This window comes from Microtus pennsylvanicus, chromosome 6, assembly GCF_037038515.1.
Source record: "Microtus pennsylvanicus isolate mMicPen1 chromosome 6, mMicPen1.hap1, whole genome shotgun sequence".
Classification (NCBI taxonomy): domain Eukaryota; kingdom Metazoa; phylum Chordata; class Mammalia; order Rodentia; family Cricetidae; genus Microtus; species Microtus pennsylvanicus.
The window spans coordinates 90,234,724-90,254,473 of record NC_134584.1 but is presented as its reverse complement, the minus strand read 5'-3'; the positions used below and the strand labels follow the sequence as shown (position 1 = coordinate 90,254,473).

At 41.7% G+C, this 19,750-nt stretch overlaps 1 protein-coding gene across 2 annotated transcripts in view; it reads right to left on the bottom strand.

The window, feature by feature from the left end:
- Positions 1-509: 509 nt before the first annotated feature.
- Heatr3 (HEAT repeat containing 3) overlaps positions 510-19,750 on the bottom strand; it is a 38,743-nt gene continuing 19,502 nt past the window's right edge. Inside the window, exons 6-13 of one of the 2 annotated variants that reach the window (XM_075976815.1) lie at positions 15,169-15,259; positions 14,898-15,055; positions 14,594-14,676; positions 13,470-13,606; positions 9,672-9,760; positions 6,934-7,077; positions 4,697-4,873; positions 510-1,726 (exon numbers count right to left, since the gene is read on the bottom strand). In XM_075976815.1, coding sequence (XP_075832930.1) covers positions 1,604-1,726; positions 4,697-4,873; positions 6,934-7,077; positions 9,672-9,760; positions 13,470-13,606; positions 14,594-14,676; positions 14,898-15,055; positions 15,169-15,259 — 1,002 coding nt within the window. In that variant the 3' untranslated portion in view covers positions 510-1,603. The remainder of the gene's footprint in view (positions 1,727-4,696; positions 4,874-6,933; positions 7,078-9,671; positions 9,761-13,469; positions 13,607-14,593; positions 14,677-14,897; positions 15,056-15,168; positions 15,260-19,750) is intronic. The other variant, XM_075976814.1, reaches the window with a different exon arrangement.

Here is a 19,750-nt window from a genome sequence, read left to right as displayed (position 1 = left end):
CTTGAACTCACATGTAAAACTCACTGAGGGGAGGGAGTCCTTTTGACAAACACATGCTATAAAAAATCTGGGCCAAAGACCTGGCTGCAGCAATCATAAAGCACACACAGCCACAAACTCTATCATCCAGGAGAATAAAGTATAAGACTCTCATGAACTCAGTGACTCCTCGGCTTTCCAACAAGCTCTACTAGACAGGAAATACTGTTTATCAGGCCACAGCACACATGAAATGCAATACTAGTGGATGATTCATGCAGCTACACAACTGGGGGGAAATTACAGCCTACCTCACTGCAACGGAGATCTGCTGCTGAACATTCTGATCAGGCAAATGGATGGATGGGAGCAGACCGGGGATAAGGCCCAGCTTGCGTGCTGTTTTCAAGGGTAATGAGAGGTGGTACCAGAAAGTCACGCTGTTATCCTTTTGTAAGCTCTGATGTGAAGCAAACTACCCAAGAATGTGCATACTTAGGGTCACAAAAATAACTGTAGAACACAAAATATCCAGTTAAAAGTTATTTATTCAAAAAATATTTTCTACTAATTCTTTTCTTTCTTTTGTTTTGAGACAGAGTTTCTCTAAATAGCCCTGGCTGTCCTGTCTACTCCTTCTGAAGACCAGGCTAGCCTTGAATTCGAAAATCTACCTGCCTCTGTCTTCTGAGTGCTGGGATTAAAGGCATGTGCCACCAGGCCCGGCTTTTTTTTTTCTAATTCTGATTTTATATCAAATTAAGATGGGGTTTTGAGCAGTTATACAGAATAATTGCTCAGAACCCCTGAACAGAGTGCAACTCCCTCATTAGCTCATTATCTGAGCTTGACAAATTCAAGTCATTTACTTCACAAGTCATAATAGGTATACAGTACTTCATATCAAAATATTTTATAAAGCTTATATTCATATTTCAGTTAAAATTTAGTTAATATAAAATGATACTGGCTTTAAAGAACATCCAAACAATGCCTTAATTTCTTTTCTTACGAAGTCCAAGGTCATAATTGTCTGCCGTCTCTTCACTGCCCGCCCACAAACTAATTAAGAACCACTTGCGGGCTGGGGTGTAGTTAGCGCTTGCCTGGCAGCAGCGAGGTCCTGAATGCTGCCCTAGCACCGAGAAGGAAAACACAGGACCACCTGAGATTGTGGTGCGTTTCCACTCCTCATTTCAGTGGCTAAAATATGCTGGAAATGGAACAGAAGGCCAGAGATTTCTGGTCATAGCACACATTTCCTGCAGGTTCTCAACTTCAAACTACTATACAAAACAGAGGCTTTAAAAAATAGCCTTTGTAGGCCAGGTGTGTTGAATGCTTTAAATCCTAGCAATTAGGAAACTGAGGCAAGTAGACCCCTGCGAATTCTTGGTCAGGCAGGGCTACCTAGGGAGAACCGTCTCAAAAAAGAAACAAGAGGCTTTTGGAAGCATGTACATTCAAAGGAAACCCTTTAGTATTCTTAGAGTTAAATCCGCTGGGAGAAGCAGACTCGCTCTCGCTCTATTTTCTCAACAGAGCTTTGGGTTTTTAGAAAAGCGTGCATGCCAGCCAGGCCTGCAGCTGCGGAGCCAACCCCAGCTCTGGTCCTCCTGGTGGTTTAAGAAGTCAGTCTTTTCTCAACAGTCTCCTGGTAAGCAACAAACCGTCTCAAGTTCATCTTCACGTTGTCAAGAACACACAGCTGATCTGGACTGTATTTGCCCCTGCCCTCTTTCCGTATCTGATGAGAGACAGAATGAGATTATGTCATCTAATTTGTTATTGTTTAAACAAAATAACTTTGTTTTAAAAAAATGGTTATTCGAGATGGGTTTTTCTGTGTAGTTTTGGCACCTGTCCTGGAACTCACTCTGTAGACCAGGCTGGCCTTGAACACAGAGATCCACCTGCCTCTTCTTCTCCAAGTGCTGGGATTAAAGGTGTGTGCCACCACTGCCTGGCTTCGAGTAACTATTTTATAAGCAAATATAAAGTTTTACTTTCAGATTAAATAGAATACAGTACGTGAAGACAAGAAAAATTAAAACATGCTCATTTTTTTTCTTTTTCCATTTTCACTGAGGCAATCTTTCAGTCAAACCCAGAGCTTGCTGATTTAGCTAGACTCACCAGCCAGCGTGTTCCTAGGATCATCTATCTCTACCTTCTCAGGCTGGAATCCCACGCAGCATTTTGGTGGGTAAATACTGACCTAGTTTCCACAGTTGCATGATAAGAACTCCAACCACTAAACCATCCCCCCAACCCGAACACACACATTAAAATTATAGCTATAAGTCAATTGCTTGCCTTTGATCCCAATACTCTGGAGGTGGCAGAGGAGCTCTGTGAGTCTGAGACCAGCCTGGTCTACATAGTGAGTTCTAGGACAGTCAAAATTACAGAGAGATCCTATCTCAACAAAAATAAAACACAAAAGGGGAAAAAGAAGTTACAGAAATAAGAGCCATAGATAAAAAAGATTGAAATTTATGGAATGCAAATCATAACTCACCCAAGTCTTTTTGAAAAGTAGTTTTATTTTATTTATCTTTAATTGAAAATTTTTATTTGTATGAACATTTTGCTTGCATGTATGTTATGTGTACCACATGAGTGCCTGGTACCCATGGAGGTCAGAATAAGACAATGGATCCCCTAGCACTGGAGTTAAGACGGTTGTGAACCATCATGTGGATGGAGAGAGTCGAAGCTGGGTCTCTACAAAAGCAGTAAGTGCTCTAAGTCACTAAGCCATCACTCCAGCCCCTTTATTTTACGTGTATGGACATTTTGTGTGCATGCATGTCTGTGTATCATATGTCTGCAGTGCCCATAGAGGCCAGAAGAGGGTGTTAGATCCCCTGGAACTGGAATTACAGCTAAGTAACCATGTGGGTGATGAGAACAGAACCCAAGTCCTCTCGAAGAGCAGCCAGTGCTCTTAACAGGGACCAGCTCTCAGGCCCTCATCTCTAGTCTTAAGCACCAGTTTTCAAGTTTTAGTACAGCACCTGTAAGATTTCCCACAGCATGGGCTAGTAGGGCTCCTATTGGTACCCTTATTAACTTTCTGATTCAGAGGCCAGGAGCTGAGGGCTAAAAATCCACATATGGAATAAACCCCAGTGAATCTACAAGTAATACAAACCAAAAACCAAACCAAACCAAACCAAAAAAAAAAACAAACTCTCAAACCACAAGATAAAGAAATTTCACTGGGGCTAACTGCATTAAAAAAAACAAACAAACAAACAAAAAACTATCGTGAGACATCACTATAGCAACGCATACCAAACAGGTAAGCCAACCCCATCAACAGCTTCCAATATCCAGGGTGTTTTCCCAGTTCAGAGTTTACAGAAGCTATAGAACACTGCTGTTTCAGAGTTCTAGTCTTGTTCTACTTTAATCCTGAGGATTAAACCTAGGGTCTCAAGAATGCTAAAACATATGCTACCATGAGCGACATTCCCAACCCCATTCATTTATCTTTTCAGACAGGATCTTATTGTGCAGTCCAGGCTGGCCTGGGACTCATGATTCACCTCCAAGTTCTGGGATTAGAGGCTGGCACCACATCCGTCTGGAGGGTTTGATGACTTTGCCTAATCTGCTTCGCTGGCAGCAGAAATGGGGTAAACATTGTTCTCCTTACCTCAAAGGCTCCTTCTGCAGAAATCTAAAGGGCTTTTTATGAACAATGTAGACACTATGTACTGGCATGAAAACAGGTCTTTTAAAGAATTAGGCAAAAACACAAAAAAGCAGAAATATGACTATGTTATGCTATTTTTTCTGGACAGCAAAGGAAGAAATAAACCCCAGGTACATTTGTCTCTGCTAAAAGAAACACGGTCCAGTGGGGTCAGGGAAATGGCCAGAGATTAAAAGGCACTGACTGCAATTCATAGCACCTGGTATCCAGTTCCAGGGGATCTGACACCATCCTCCGGCTTTCATAAGCATTGCACATACATGGTGTACAGACATATGTGCAGGCAAAAACATTCATATAAGAATAAATATATCTCAAAAGAAAGAAATTTTGGGTGGTGGGAATATAACTCAGTGGTAGAATGCTTTTAAGCAAAAGGAAGATGGACAGGAACAAAAGAAAACAAACAAAAAGTCCTCTAAAACGGAAAGATTCAAGTTTGTTCCTATTTCCTAGGCGCTGGGTATAACTTGGATAGACTTATGGACAGCACAAGGCCCCGGGTTCAATCCCCAGGACCAAAACAAATAAATAAATCAACAAATCAAAACAAAGTTCTTGGCTGCTCTCTTATCCAGCTAATACAGTGGCAGCTTTGTTTTCCTGGACAGAATACCCTAAAGATGCCTTCTTTCCCCAAGGAAAATACCCACAACGATGAAGCCAACATACAGTACATTACACCTATAAAACAAGTTTAAAAGTATATACGAAAGTGCCTTTTAAACTACAGACAGTATTTCTGTATAAAAAAGCTGTTAATATCATAAAGAATGTGTCAAGATGCCACTCTGGATTCAAATTACCACAACCCAGCACCACTCTGTGGAACCACAACTCAACCAAACAAGCACTTCACTGAGTGCTCTGGATGGGAAGTGCTAGGTTAATCACCAAGACTTAACAGGAATTCCTCAAGCACCCTCTAGGCTGCATGACCCTTTTCCCCAGAGCTGCTGAGACCTGCGCATTTATAAGAAAGCAACTACAAACCTTCATCTTGAAGACTGGCTGGAATTCTTTCAAAGCTGATAACAATTTAATTTGAACTGAGGCCTTTTCAGCTTCTTCACCATCTGCAAAAACGTCAAAGAGGGCATCCAAAGCCTCTCCTGTTACCACAAGGGAAGGGTCTTTGGTGGCAACTTCCAACAGAAAGCACCCAATGGTCTACAAAAATCAAACACAGGATAACGAAGGGTCAGTCTCTAGTACGAGCACTAATAAATGTGTCAACAGCTTCTGCATTCTACTTAAATTGAAAAAAGTGTGAAGATATCACACACAGCTATGACTATACCAAACATAATATAATCAAGATAAGCTAAATGTGCTATAGTTTATATTACCAAATAAAGCGAACCAGGGTCCATAAATGATACAAAAAAATTATTTTGGAAACTACTGAAATTTTCCTTCTGCTTTCCTCAGGCTTCTCATTTTTGACAACAATCACTACCACTCACGATCCCAGCACCCAGGAGGTGGAGGCAGGAAGAGCTCTGTGAGTTTGAAGCCTACACAGGGAATTACATAGAGAGACCCTGCCTTTAAAAAAAAAAAAAGAAAAAGAAACAAAATAAATCACACTTTACTTCACGCTGTTTTTTTGATTTTGTTTTTGACACACAGTCTCAGGTCACTTAGGCTAGCCTCAAATTCACCACGACAGCGGGTGATGACCTTGAATTTCTGATCCTCCTACTTTTACCTCCCTAGTGCTGGGAATACAGAAGCACTCACCAGGCCTGGCTATTATGTGCTCTTTCCTTTCCCTCCACAATTAGTTATCTTTTGATAACAGTCCCAATTTGCAAAGGCCTCTTCCAGACTACAACAATCAGATTATAGTCTGGCTGTGGTATGGGAAGTGATATGTAAGCTTTCATGAGAACAGGGGATGGAGACTGTCAGACTACGGAGTCTAAAGTCCAGCTGTACCGTACTAGTCAGTTAACCTCTCTGGGCGCTAATATTCTCCTTTTAATGTGAACAGTACAGATAACCTCTATGACAGTATTAGGCTGAATATCCTAGAAGTCTAGAATGTACTATGAAGCATATATCACAACATAACAAGTCTTATTAAAAAAGCCAGGTGGTGGTGGTGCACACCTTTAATCCCAGCATTCAGGAGGCAGAGACAGGTGGATCTCTTTGAGTTCGAGGCCAGCCTGGTCAATAGAGCAAGTTTCAGGACAGGCTCCAAAGCTACAGAGAAACCCTGTTTTGAAAAAAACAAAACAGCCGGGCGATGGTGGCGCACGCCTTTAATCCCAGCACTCGGGAGGCAGAGGCAGGCGGATCTCTGAGTTCCAGACCAGCCTGGTCTACATCTACAGAGCTAGTTCCAGGACAGGCTCCAAAGCCACAGAGAAACCCTGTCTCGAAAAACCAAAAAAAAAAAAAAAAAAAAAAAAAAAAGAAAGAAAGAAAGAAAGAAAGAAAGAAAGCAAGAAAAACAAACAAAACAAGTCTTATTAAAAAAAGATGGGCCATGAGGTAGGGGAGGAACAGCTGGAGAGAGGAAATGGGGGAGTATGACAGAAACACTATACACATGGACAAAACTTCCAGAGAATTAAAAGAAAAAAAAATGAAACAGGCAGTACAGAATGAACAAGTAAATATGGTGTCCACACCTATGAGACAAAGGGACAGGAAGCTTAGGACAGAGGTTGAATAGTACCATTTACACTTCATCATTCTACTTTTTTGCATGTTTTTGTTTAAGTGCATGTACTATTTTTCCAACATGTTAAAATTTAAAGTTTTACTATTATTGGTTTTTTTTTTTTTTTTTTTTTTTTGCTTTTTCGAGACAGGGTTTCTTTGTGGCTTTGGAGCCTGTCCTGGAACTAGCTCTTGTAGACCAGGCTGGTCTCGAACTCACAGAGATCTGCCTGCCTCTGCCTCCCGAGTGCTGGGATTAAAGGCGTGCGCCACCACCGCCCGGCCTTTTTTTTTTTTTAAGATCTATTTATTTATTGTGTATACAGATTCTGCCTGCACGCAGCCTGCAGGCCTGAGGAGGGCACCAGATCTCATCACAGATGGCTGTGAACCATGTGGCTGCTGGAACTTGAATGCAAGATTTCTGGAAGAGCAGCCAGTGCTCTTAACCTGAGTCATCTCTCCAGCCCCACTCTATATTTCTTTATACAGTGTCTTATCATGATCTCTCCCCATTCCTACTTACTGGACAGTTTAGGTTAGAAACAATTGTTTACCTTAAGAGTTTCAAGTGTGCCATTTTCTTTGGCTAGGACGCTGCCAGTGATCCCCAAAATACTGACCACGTTCACTCTCACCCCGATGCTGCTACTATGAATGCCTGCTCTGCACAGCGTCATCAGCTGCTCAGGTGTCATACACTGTTGAGAGAAAAGAAATACTTTATTTACTCATCTCATGTTCACGTGTGTGGATGCTGTAGCTTCCTTTGAGACTGAAACATTCCATCCTGCTGGGAAGCTCTTTAAATTGGAAGGCAAACACTCAAAATAGCTTTAGGAAGTACCTGAAACTGATCAAGTTCACTAGGCCCCTCAGTTCTCAGACGGAAGGAAGCCAAGCTGCAAAGACACTCAAACAAGCTGAGCTGCAGAGACTCTTAGAGGAGAAAACCTGCAAAGATGACTCTGAGACTAGACCAGTGCCTGAAGAAGCAGGAACCAGCTGAGTTTCCTAGAAGAGGTATAGACCAACTGAGTCACTTTGAAAGGACATCCTCCAACCTGTGGAGCTGCAGCTGTGCAGCTTGTTTCAGGTACTGGGGTGGGCTTTGGTGATATAGTTGTCTTCTGTTCCTTTAAGTAACCTCTCTACCATATTTCTGTATCATCAATGAAACTCACTAGTTCACCAAGTTGGACTTTACAAGTGACCATATTTTGCTCTGTGGTAAGATACCTATTTGATTTGAGTAGAAATGAGTTGCACACAACGGTGGGCATGAGTATACAAGAGTTTGTATGCTTGTGTGCAATTTGTGGAGGCCTAGGGTTGATATTGGTAGTCTTCATTGATTACACTACCTTATTCATTGAGGCCAGATCTCTCATTTGAACCAGAGCTTGCCTATTTAGCTAGTCTGACTAGTTTGCTCCAGGAATCCCATCTCCACCTTCAGAGCTCTAGAAGCCACCCACACAGCATTTATATGGATTCCAGAAATCTTGTATGGCAAGCCCTTTAATCACTAAATTATCTAGTCCTTTTATGTTTTAAAAAGGAAAATTCTTAAAAATCAATGAAAATGACTTGAGCATGGAACATTTCTTTAGCAAAAAGCAATCAAAGTTCGGAGGTATAGGTTTAGTTCACTGGTAGAGCACAAGTGCAGACAAAGGGTCCACACCATAGAAAGGGAACCAACCCGAAGAAATTTCTTCTAATATCCATCAATTTTTGAATCAAAAAGAATAGTTGGGTGGTGGTGGCGTACACTTTTAATGCCAGTTCTCAGGAGGCAGAGCCAGGTGGATCTCTGTGAGTTCAAGGCCAGTGTGGTCTACAGAATGAGTTCCAGGACAGGTTCCAAAACCTACAGAGAAACCTTATCTTGAAATATCAAAATAAAAAAGATATATATATATATATACACACACACACAAACACATAAATATATACATACATACACATATAAAATGAATAAATGAATAAAATAACGAGGCTGGTGTGGTAGCCAAAACTACAGATCTACAAATAATCCCAGCACTAAGGCTGAGGCAGTAGGATCACTCAGTAGTCAGTCGGGGGACATAATAAAACCCTATCTCCAAATAAATGTGTATAAAACTCTGAGCACAAAATGAAACTAAAAAGAAAGCATGAGTGAAGCCCTAGGTTCAGTCTCAGCAACAAACAAAACAAGAAGCAGGAAGAAAAAAAAAAGAGAGAGGTTGTATTTAGAGATTACCAGGGTACCTATTCATTATGTGATAGTACATTTTAATACTCTTCACTTCCTATATTAAGACCAACATCTAATTAGATTCAGGTTCAGAATTTTTAGTACATTTTAATACTCTTCACTTCCTATATTAAGACCTACATCTAATTAGATTCAGGTTCAGAATTTTTATTGGCAAGTAAAATTCATATTGCTACACACACACACATACATATATATTTTTTTCCTCAAGACAGGGTTTCTCTGTAGCTTTGGAGCCTGTCCTGGAACTAGCTCTTGTAGACCGACTGGCCTTGAATTCAGAGATCCGCCTACCTCTGCCTCCTGCGTGCTGGGATTAAAGGCACGCTCCACCACCACAGATCATGTCTTAGTGTCTTTGCTCAAAGGTTTTAGCCAACAGTGATCATAGCTGCCTAGGAGTACAAACTGTGCCAAAATTACTAAATGATCACTGAGACGATGTCTTCTTTGCAGAAGAATCCTAGCTGATAGCACTGGAGACACAAAGCTGGGCATCTCCAGTGTGCAGCCTCACAAATGAATCTGGGCAGCTATGATGACTGCTGGCTAAAACCTTTGAGCAAAGACAAATGAATCACATTTCTATGAACTGTTTTCGAAAAAGAAACAAAGTAAAACATATCAAACTTGTTTAAATATACATATGGAAAAGTGCGCATATGTGTGTGGAGGTCAGAGGATAACTCTGTGGAGTTAGTTTTCTCCTTCCACCTTTACGTGCGAGGTTATTAGGCCTGACAAAAGTTCTTCGGACAGTGTTTCTCTGTGTAACAACCCTAGCTGTCCTGGAAATCACGCTGTAGACCAGGCTGGCCTTGAACTCGTAACAGAGACTGCCCGCCTCTGCCTCCCAAGTGTGGGACTATTGGTGTGAGCCACCACACCAGGTTTTCTCTTTTTCTCTACTTCTTCCCTTGCCTTTTCACAAAGCTATAACTCTAACAGCTTTGGATCTTTGTTTTTCTGGCAATGTGCTTGCAAAACACAACATCTTTCCAAATTTCACATAAGAACTTTACAATGTCTTACCTGTGGAATGTTTTTGGCGGCCATTGTTTGCAAAAGGGCCCTCAAAGCACTACTTATGGCTTCTAGAAAATCAGCTTGTTTAGCAAAATCTAAAAGACACAAAAAAATTCCACAAAACACAAAGATGAAGTGCAAATTTTCTCTTCTCCAAGACAAACTATTTTGTAGAAAAAGTTTTAAAACTAAGCATGCAAGTGTTAGCTTACAATGTTACTAACAAAAGCAATTTTCTCCCATATTTATTTTATTTTAGGTGGATGAGTGTTTTGCCTTTCTGTATGTCTATGCACCATGGGTGCAATACCGAGGGAGGCCAGAAGAGGGCATCAGAAACACTCCATGTGGGTTCTAGGAACTGAGCTGAGATTTTCTGCAAGAACAGTAACTGAGTCACCTCTCCAGCCCCCAACAAAGGCATTCTTGATATGTAAGCCAAATGTTTAGCTAACAGTCTGTACAGTGTCCAGTGAGTCTGAAAGATGACTGCAGTAGGGACAGGCAGAGACCTGCAGAGGCCCTCACTTAAGGTGTTGAGTTTTCACTGGTCTAACACCTGGCATAGGATAACCCTGAGCCAGTGGTTGATTCTCATCTCTCAGAGGTCTCCGCTGTGATGCTGGCAGATCTGCGGGGGAGTCATCTCCTACACCAGTGCTCTTGACAATACAAGCTCATGGCTCAAAGCCTCCCTGGTCTGTTCCATGACTCAGCCTTACTCTTTTCCTACTGTACTTTCCTATGCATGACAAACAAAACAGCTGCAATAAACACTTGAGCCAGTAATGGTCACAGGCAAGAACAAATGAGGGCCATTCAGGTGAGTGATCCATAGAGTACATTTGAATCATAATATCCAAAAATGTACAGCAAGTATGTCCAGTCCTACGCCATCTTCTGACACCTCCCCATATACTTCCCACACGTAGAGTCTGATTTCTTCTTAAACATGGGTGTGACTTATTTTCTTCAACCACAACTATGACAGGCTAAGTCATAACAAGCAGTGTGACTTACAGCTCACTCACAGGTATGTGCTTTTCCCTGGACTCCCAACCTAGGAATCCAGTCACTGTTGTAAAGAGGCTCAAGTCATGGATCATTCCAGCCATAGTGTTTAATGTAAGTGAACAAAAGCTCAAATGATTCTGGCTCACAGTCTTTAAGGTCTTCAGAAGAGACCCTAGTTTAGGCAAGATTCCACCTCAGCAACAGAGACACTGCTTAGATAATAATTCTGTTATGTGTGTGTATACAGGAAGCTCTTGTTCAAGGTATCTCCTAACATTCCTGCGGCATACCAGGAACAACCACCAAGACAGTAACCCCTGAAATTATCTTCAGACACTGCCAATGTCCCCTAGGAGAGGAGCAATTGCCCCTAGTGAAGAATCACTGCCTGACTCTGAGAATAAGGACGAGACAGGGGATCATGTGGTGCTCAGGCTGCTTTAGAACACACAGACTCAAGCAATCCTCCTGACGGCAGAGACTGAAGCTATACCTAATCATATGCACCTTATTGCTTCAGTCATAAAACTTGGGCCAGACTTGTTACATGGTAGCAGATGCCATGATTTATTACTGCGTGCTTAGGACATAGAATTTCTTTGGAAGCAGATACTTAAATGAAACTAGCGTATTAATGATGCCTCTGAGAATTGGGTAGCATAGGACAAACGAAGAAGGCTGTCCACATTCTCTCCTAATTTTTGAATTTTGTCCTACATACTGTATGCATATTACTCAATTAAATTTAAATATATTAAGAATGTGACTGGGCGGGCTGGAGAGATGGCTCAGTGGTTAAGAGCACCGGCTGCTCTTCCAGAGGTTCTGAGTTCAATTCCCAGCAACCATATGGTGGCTCACAACCATCTGTAATGAGATCAGGCACCCTCTGGCGTGTGGACATACATGGAGGTAGAATGTTGTATACACAATAAATAAATAAATCTTTAAAAAAAAAAAGAATGTGACTGGGAAGGCACAGGAGACCTACAAGAAAACACGGACTACTGCCATTCTTTTGACTATCTGCCAGAATGTCAAGGTGGACCTTATTGCTGAAGATACCACACACTGCACTCAGAACTTGGGAGAAATTAACCTGGTGCTTACCTGGAAGCCTGAGAGTTAGCTCTCACAATACTAAGGGTGCCATGAAAGCTGCTTAGGGAGAAAAGTTATCCTCACCAGGCTAGGAGCTCTGGTATATGCCTTTAATTGCAGCACTCAGGAGTCAGAAGCAGGCAAATCTCTGAATATCAGGCAAGCCTGGTCTATATAGTGAGTTTCAGGACAACCAAGGCTACACAGAAAAATATTGTCTCAAAAACAAACACAAAAAAACAAACAAAAAGCCGGGCGGTGCTGGCACATGCCTTTAATCCCAGCACTCGGGAGGCAGAGGCAGGCGGATTTCTGTGAGTTCGAGACCAGCCTGGTCTACAAGAGCTAGTTCCAGGACAGGCTCCAAAGCCACAGAGAAACCCTGTCTCGAAAAACCAAAAAAAAAAAAAAAAAAATTTAAAAAAAAAAGCCCCTCAATAGCACAATAATAGTACTTGCATCTTGGAATAATCAATAGCTGTAACTGGACACAAAGGCTGATCAATTGGAGGATGGTCAAGCACTAAAAATCTAGCCAAAAGTCATGTGAACCTACCACTACCATATTAATAAAGTAATGGTTTCTACCGGCCTCTGAAATACTTATATGTATAAGTGCAGATCTCACATCGCATCAAAGTTCTTTTGCAGCATGCAGAAACTAGTAGAGATCTACCACTGGTCAAAATGCAAAGAATAAGTAACCAGGGGGTGCTCAGCCTCCAATGAGACATCTGTAACCCAATTCCCACACCTACGCTCAGGAAGCATTACAGAGGAGGAGAAAGAGCCAAGGACCAGGATGACTGCTACAAGATGGTTTCTTCTAAAGAGGACAGGGATGTTGCTTCTCTGAACTCTCACCAAATGGCTGCCAGCACAAGACCTGAGAATACACCAGCTGATGTGCCAACCTGGATGGAGGAAAATTTCACAGGGCCCCGCCCTTAGCTCAGGAGTATAACTAATGGTCACTGACAGACAACCACTTTTCTGTTTTGTTTGTTCCCTTTTTCAGGGATGAGACCACAATCCTACCTGGTCAGCCCTAAGGAGGTGGGACAGCACTGACTGGACCAGAGGGTTGTGTGTCTATGTTCCTGTGTGTGTTTGTAACAGGAAGAAATATAGAAGGGGTCATGAATTCAAGAGAGGGTGGAGAGGATGATGGGGGAAGACATGAGGAATTGGGGGCAGAAATGATGCAGATCCAGGACACTCATGTGTGAAATCCTCAAATAAAAAATAAAAAAGAACAAAGACTTACTCAAATATCCTAATGAGACCTGATGCTTATGACTCATTTTAATTGACATGACATTAATTTAATTATTTATTCTGTTTGTGTGTGTGTGTGTGTGTGTGTGTGTGTGTGTGTGTGTGGCGGGGAGGAGAGAGGCCTAGCTGTCCTTGAACGCAGAGATCCTCTGCCTCTGCCTTCCAAGTGCTGGCATGAAAGGCATGGGTCACCACTGCCCAGATTGACATTAATTTTAAATTAAATATACACACACACAAACCTACTGAAACCTCTTAACTGTCACTGGCAATAGTAATACATGGTTAATAGTATCTGGGAAAGGTTTCTGCAGGTTAAATGTGATAACACTCCATTTATAGAGTTCAAGTTCCTATCCTTCAAAGTTCTGCTGTCCAAGTAGTCTTTCACAGTAATGTCTAAATATTTACCTGGCTGAGAAAAAAGAAGTTCTGACAGGTGCTGTACAAGTGTCTGAAGAGCTGGGGCTCCACCAAGATGGTCCATGTCCAGGAGAGACACAAGACTCTGGAGACACATAAGGGCTCTACACTGAATAGTGTTCAATCTGCAAAGAAAGTGAATAGTCCGTTTCTGTAAACTAACACAATGGAATTCTATGGGTCTAGCGATTTTTTACTATCGTTGTTGATTATGGCACAGCAACTGGCTTTGTGCCCCAGGCTAGCCTGGAGCTCATTATGAAGTCTATGCTGGCTTTGAATTTGTGATTCTCTCAAATACTGGGATTAGAGGTATGAGCCTCCGTGCCTGGTTCAGTGCCAATTTTTAATCTAAGCTTCAGATTCTAATTAAGAGTACCTACAGGTTCAAGGGATCTGAGGCAGGTCACAAAGAATAATATGAATTACTAATCTGCTAATCAAAGAGCCTGAGCACTCAAGGACTATGAGCACAGCTCACTGTGAGTCATAAGTCTCTACTCAGCCTTGGACACCAAACTCACTTTTTTCATTTTTATTTATGTTTGCTGTCCCAGGGACTGATCCCACGGCACCACTCATGCTAGACAAGCACTCTACCCTGAAGATAGGCTCTCAATAGGCTGCTCAGCCAGAGTCTGAACTTGTAATCCTCCCACTCTAGTCTTGGGCAGTTGAGATTACAGACCCGTACCCCAGGCCTGCTTTCTTCCTTTCTTTTTCATATGGGAGCCACCTGGCATGTGTCTCTGGTGTTGTTTGGATGTGTGCTTTGTGGAAAGGGAACCACAGTGTACATATTTTGTGTTTTATTTGCTCTGCTCAACACAGTCAATTGTGTATTGTGAGTGGTTCTAGTTCAGATCCTTAGTACCGCTTAATGTCAACTTCGTATTCACATGGTCATGACAGACATCAAGGCTGTTTCCAAGCTGTGGCAACAATGACCCACAATGTAGCGAATATTCATTCTCACACAGGTATCCCAGCACACAGGGCACAAACTTCTCCAGGGTACATAGGCTGGTCTTGGGAGCATTTTCCATTCAATATTCCAACAATTCACATAATAACAAAATGATAAATGTTTCTGAAAATTGAAAGGTTCTTACTTCTTAATCAAAGGTTTCCAAGTAGGGTTCCTAGAACATATGTCAATGGCAATACTGTTTGGTGAAGCGGTTTTCTCAAAAACCTAGGTTTGAAAGGGAAACAGGAAAAGATAAAAGGAAGACCATCTTAAGCAGGACTTCTCTATAAAGTCTGACTCTCTGTTTACATACTAGCATGGTCAGAACGTGTGCATGTTAGCTGTCAGTTCTGCTTTACACCCAAGCCGCCAGCTCCTGCGCTCCAGGTCACAGCTCACATCAGTCATTCCCACACTCAACCTGAGGCCAGCATGAAGCTAATTACCTTCTTTGGGATGAGGCAGTTGGTCAGGGCAGTGTGAATCTCATGGGACAGGCACAATGGGGACAGCAGCTGCCCACTGCACTCATTGAAGGAGCTTTCCATAAAGGCCTCACTTTCATCACTACTAGAAAGTTCTTCCCACTCATCATCGGAGGGATCTGAGGAGAGGGCAAACAGATATAACTGGGTACAAAGAAACTCCCGCAGAAGCAGTCCTTGGTGTGGGGTAGGGATGGGGTAGTGGGACGTCTCACGTGAGCGGGGAGCAAACCTTCACTGCAGCACATGTTGACAATGATTTCCAGAGCAGTCTGCTGAGCTGTCAGCAATGCCATGGTCTCTCTCAGCTCCTTGTCAGTAGACTAAAAAAAAATAATAATAATAAATCATGTATTTTTTGTTATCAGTTTCCTTGATTAAAGTCTATTGGACAATTTCTGCACTTGGAATAGAGAATATGAGGTTTGGAAAAGTTACAGAGGTACAAATGAGCACTGTGATTTCCTCTTGGCCTAGTAGAGCAAGTCTCTGTTAACTGGGTTCCATCTATCACAGGCTCCATAGGAGAGAACAAACATATTCACCTTGAATTTTGACCTATGTGTTAAGTAGCTCAGCTTCTGAAGGAGAGACAGTTGGATCTCTGTGAGTTTGAGGTCTACAAAGCAAGTTCCAGGACAGTCAGGACTACACAGAGATGCTGTCTCAAAAAAGAAGTGACTCAGCATACTAAGGTTAAGCCAAAGCTCCTTTCAGACACTAGCTGCTTAAACAACATATTTTTGCCATCTTTTTGAACAGATTACATTCAACACACACTCCCATCCAGGCACGGTGGCACATACCTGTAATTTCAGCACTCAGGTGGCAGTCAGGAAAATTATCTCTATTTGAAGCCAGCCCAACCTACATACTGACATCCATCTCAAAAACAACCATACCCACAAACATTATCAACAAGTCTTAAATTAGCAATGCTTGATAAAGTAGCACATAGCCTCCATCCCCAATTTTCTATGAAAAATAAAATGTAAAGCAACTCTTTAAGATTGAAGACAAGAAAAATAAATGAATAAATAAGAATAAAAAAAAAGCCATGCAGTGGTGGCAAGGGCTTTTAATCCCAGTACTTGGGAGGTAAAGGCAGGTAGAACTTTAAGTTCGAGGCCAGCCTGGTTTGCAAAGCAAGTTCCTAGAAAGCAAGGCTGTTACCCAGAGAACCTGTCTAAAAAAAAAAAAAAAAAAGCTGGACATGGTGGTGCATGCCTTTAATCCCAGCAGCTGGGAGGCAGGGGTGGGAGAATAGGAGAGCTGTGAAGCCACCCAGTCTCAAAAAAAAAAGAGAGAGAGAGAGAGAGAGAGAGAGAGAGAGAGAGAGAGAGAGAGAGAAACTGTGTACTGTACTGTTCCTGCAGAGGACCCAAGTTTGGTTCTCAGCACATTAGGTAGCTCGCAACTGCCTTTAACTCCAGCTCCAAGAGACTCTGACGCACTTTTTCCAACCTCCAAGGGCACCCCCACCCATCTGCACATAACACACATAAAACTTAAGAAAATAAAAAAGAAAGAAATGGAGCCATTTTTTTCTAAAAACAAATTTTATCAATTACTATTTCTTAAAAGGAACAATATAAACCTATAAACCTAATTCTTTTTTGTTTGTTTTTGAGACAGGGTTTCTTGTGTAGCAGTCCTAGCTGTCCTAGAACTCACTCTGCCTTCCCAGTGCTGGGATTAAAGGCATGTGCCACCACCATCCAGCCCTTAATTCTTAAAACAAAGACAAAAACCCTCTTACTATACTATACTGTCGGGGGAGGAAAAGCTCAAACTCCGGGGCTTAACCTTCCTATCTCAGCCTAAGTATCTGGGACAAAGACACATTCCACTATGACCAGCTAACCAAACCAAGGCCAAAAATATTTAAGGAAAAACTGCATTTGCACAGTCAGTATTCTATAAGTAATATAACTGTATATAAAAAACAATTACATTTTACTAAGAGGGCTGGAGAGTGTTTGCCAAGAATATGCAAAGCCTTGGGACTGATCCTCAGCATTAAATTAAGCTCACAAAATAATCCCTTCTCATCTAACACTGTATTACATATTGTTAAGAATTCAAAATGGCTGGGCATATAGCTCAGTTGGTGGAATGCTTGTCTATTATACACAAAGTCTTGGGTATGATCTCCAACACTACACAACCTGGGCATGGTGGCACATGCCTGTAATCAGAGCACTTGGGAAGTGGAGACAGGAGGATTAGAAATTACAAATCATCCTCTGGCTACAGGGCAAATTTGAGTCTGACCCTATATTAAAACAAAATCAACAAAAAAATCTAATTTAAAGATGATTGAAAGCTATGGGAGGATGCATGTAAGTGGATGCAAATAACATGCCATTTCATATGAAGAACTTAACATCGGGGGATTTGGAACATGGGGTTGGTGGGACGGGGCCTGAGTTAGAGCCAATTCCCCGTGGATATGTATAAGTATCGTATTTTCTCAAATTTACTGGGTCTAAAGTTAAAAATATATCTATAGGTCTTATGATGCATCACCATTTTCCTTTCTGATGTTTGTGCTCATTTAAAATGCAACTAAGGAGCTAAGCATGGTGGCAGACCTTTAACCCAGCACTCAGGAAGAAGAGGCAGATGGATCTTTGTGAGCTTGAGACCAGCATGGTCTACAATATCAAATTCCAGGATAGCCAGAACTACATAGTAACATTGTCTCAAACAAACAAAAATAAAATCCCACCAACAAACGCCATCTAAAAATTTAACTATAACTTTGGCCTATGTTATCTAACAAAAATGAAGGATGGCTGATAGAATACATGCTGTGTGTGTGTGTGTGTGTGTGCGCGCGCGCGATGGGACCAATCCCTAGCACCTGCCCCTCCCCATAGAAAACAAAAAATAGACTGCTAATCTAACAGCAATCTATGAATTTATATTTCATATTTTTTCTACTAACACTGTATATAAAAAACATTTCTATTCCGGTCTATGTGTGTGGTGCTCAGCTAAGCTAAGAATAGACTCTCACTAAATACATTTGCTATGGATCCATGTTAGAAGAAATTCTGAGATTAGCTTCCCCTTAATGTGATTGCTGCTCAGAGCATTTCTCTACTTTTTGCTATTATCAAGCTGACATAAAGGATCAGCCCAGAGATGTTGCGGCATCTGGGATTTGTGTCAAAGTAATCAGGAGCAGGGAGGGGCAGCTGAAGAGGTATCGATGAAATAAAACACCAGACTGGATAAATTATAATCCTGGAAGCTAAAGAGGAATACTCTATTTCTGCATGTATTAAAAATTGTTTTCTTTACATGTTTGTGTTAAACCTTAAGTTTAAAGATGCAATTGAGGGCTGGAGAGATGGCTCAGAGGTTAAGAGCATTGTCTGCTCTTCCAAAGGTCCTGAGTTCAATTCCCAGCAACCACATGGTGGTTCACAACCATCCATAATAAGGTATGGTGCCTTCTTCTGGCTTGCAGGCATACACACAAACAGAATATTGTATGCATAATAAATAAATAAATATTTTTTTTAAAAAGATGCAGTTGAAGGTTTCTAACTGACAGGACTCCAGCAGAATCTACGGGGCAGTGTGAAGGACCTCAGTTTACTGTGAGTTTGTACTCCTTGCATGGAGAGTATGACGCCTAGCATTCTACTGGCGCTTAAACGCTGGCTGCCTAACTTACTTGAATGCTAATTATAAGGTAATGAGTTAAGGCTTTAAAAGCAATTTTTGCTTTGAGAAAACACTGTATTTTATGAGCTCAAAATTTTACTTCTCTTTCACTGTGCCAGCATTAAACCTTGGGCCTTAAACATAATTAGCAGGCATTCTAGCACTAACAATATCCTCAGCCCCCTGTGTCCATACATATGTAAATAGTGAGGGCCATGAGTGTACAAGCACACACACAGGGCGAAGCAGACTTCCTCTACCATGCCCTACCTCATTGCCTTGACACGGGGTATAGGGAGCAGAGAAAGCTTGAGTAAGTGAATTTGTAATTCTGACATAAGCAAAGGAGCTCAGAACCTCAGACCCATGGAGAAATGGCAAAGCCTTTCCTTCTGATCCGTGTGTGGATGTTTACAGTGTGTGCAGAACAGGTCCACCACAGCCTTCTGCCCCTGGATGTTTATGGCCTAAAAACTGCTCTGCTACAGAGACCGATTCTACCAAAATTAGTTAAACTTGTCTTTATCTGTATGCAATAACCCCACCTCCTAATTCAGTTGTATGAAATAATACATAATAGGCTAACCTCATCTCTCTGTTCAACTCTATATAATAGGCATAAGGAAATTTGGGGTCCTGCAGTTTCTTCTGCTGAGAGCCCAGACTACCAGATCCCAACTTTCTGTCTATGTACTTTCATCCCCTCACTACCCCAGTCAGGTCTACTCCTGGAGCCACACTGAATGCAGCAACAGGGTCTCTACTGTTGAATACCTCAAGATTCTACTGTTTTGGCTAGATTTGCTTGCTATTGAGCTCTGAGGATTCATCTTTCTACTCCCCTACTCTGGAGTTACAAGCACATGCAGTCATGCTTGGCTTTTTACGTAAGTTCTGGACATTTGAACCTAGGTTTTCCTGCTCATACCCACTGAGTCATCTCCCCAGCACATACTCCCTTTATATCCCTCTATTTTTAAAATAATACTTAAGGAAATACATCCGGTTAATGTGATCATTCAGATCTGTAATTCCCAAGGGCAGAACATTGAAATCAATCACCAACTATTTTTAAACGGTGACATTCCTACCTCAATCTGGGCAGAGGGGGTTTTCTCCTTTCTCTTCCCTTCACT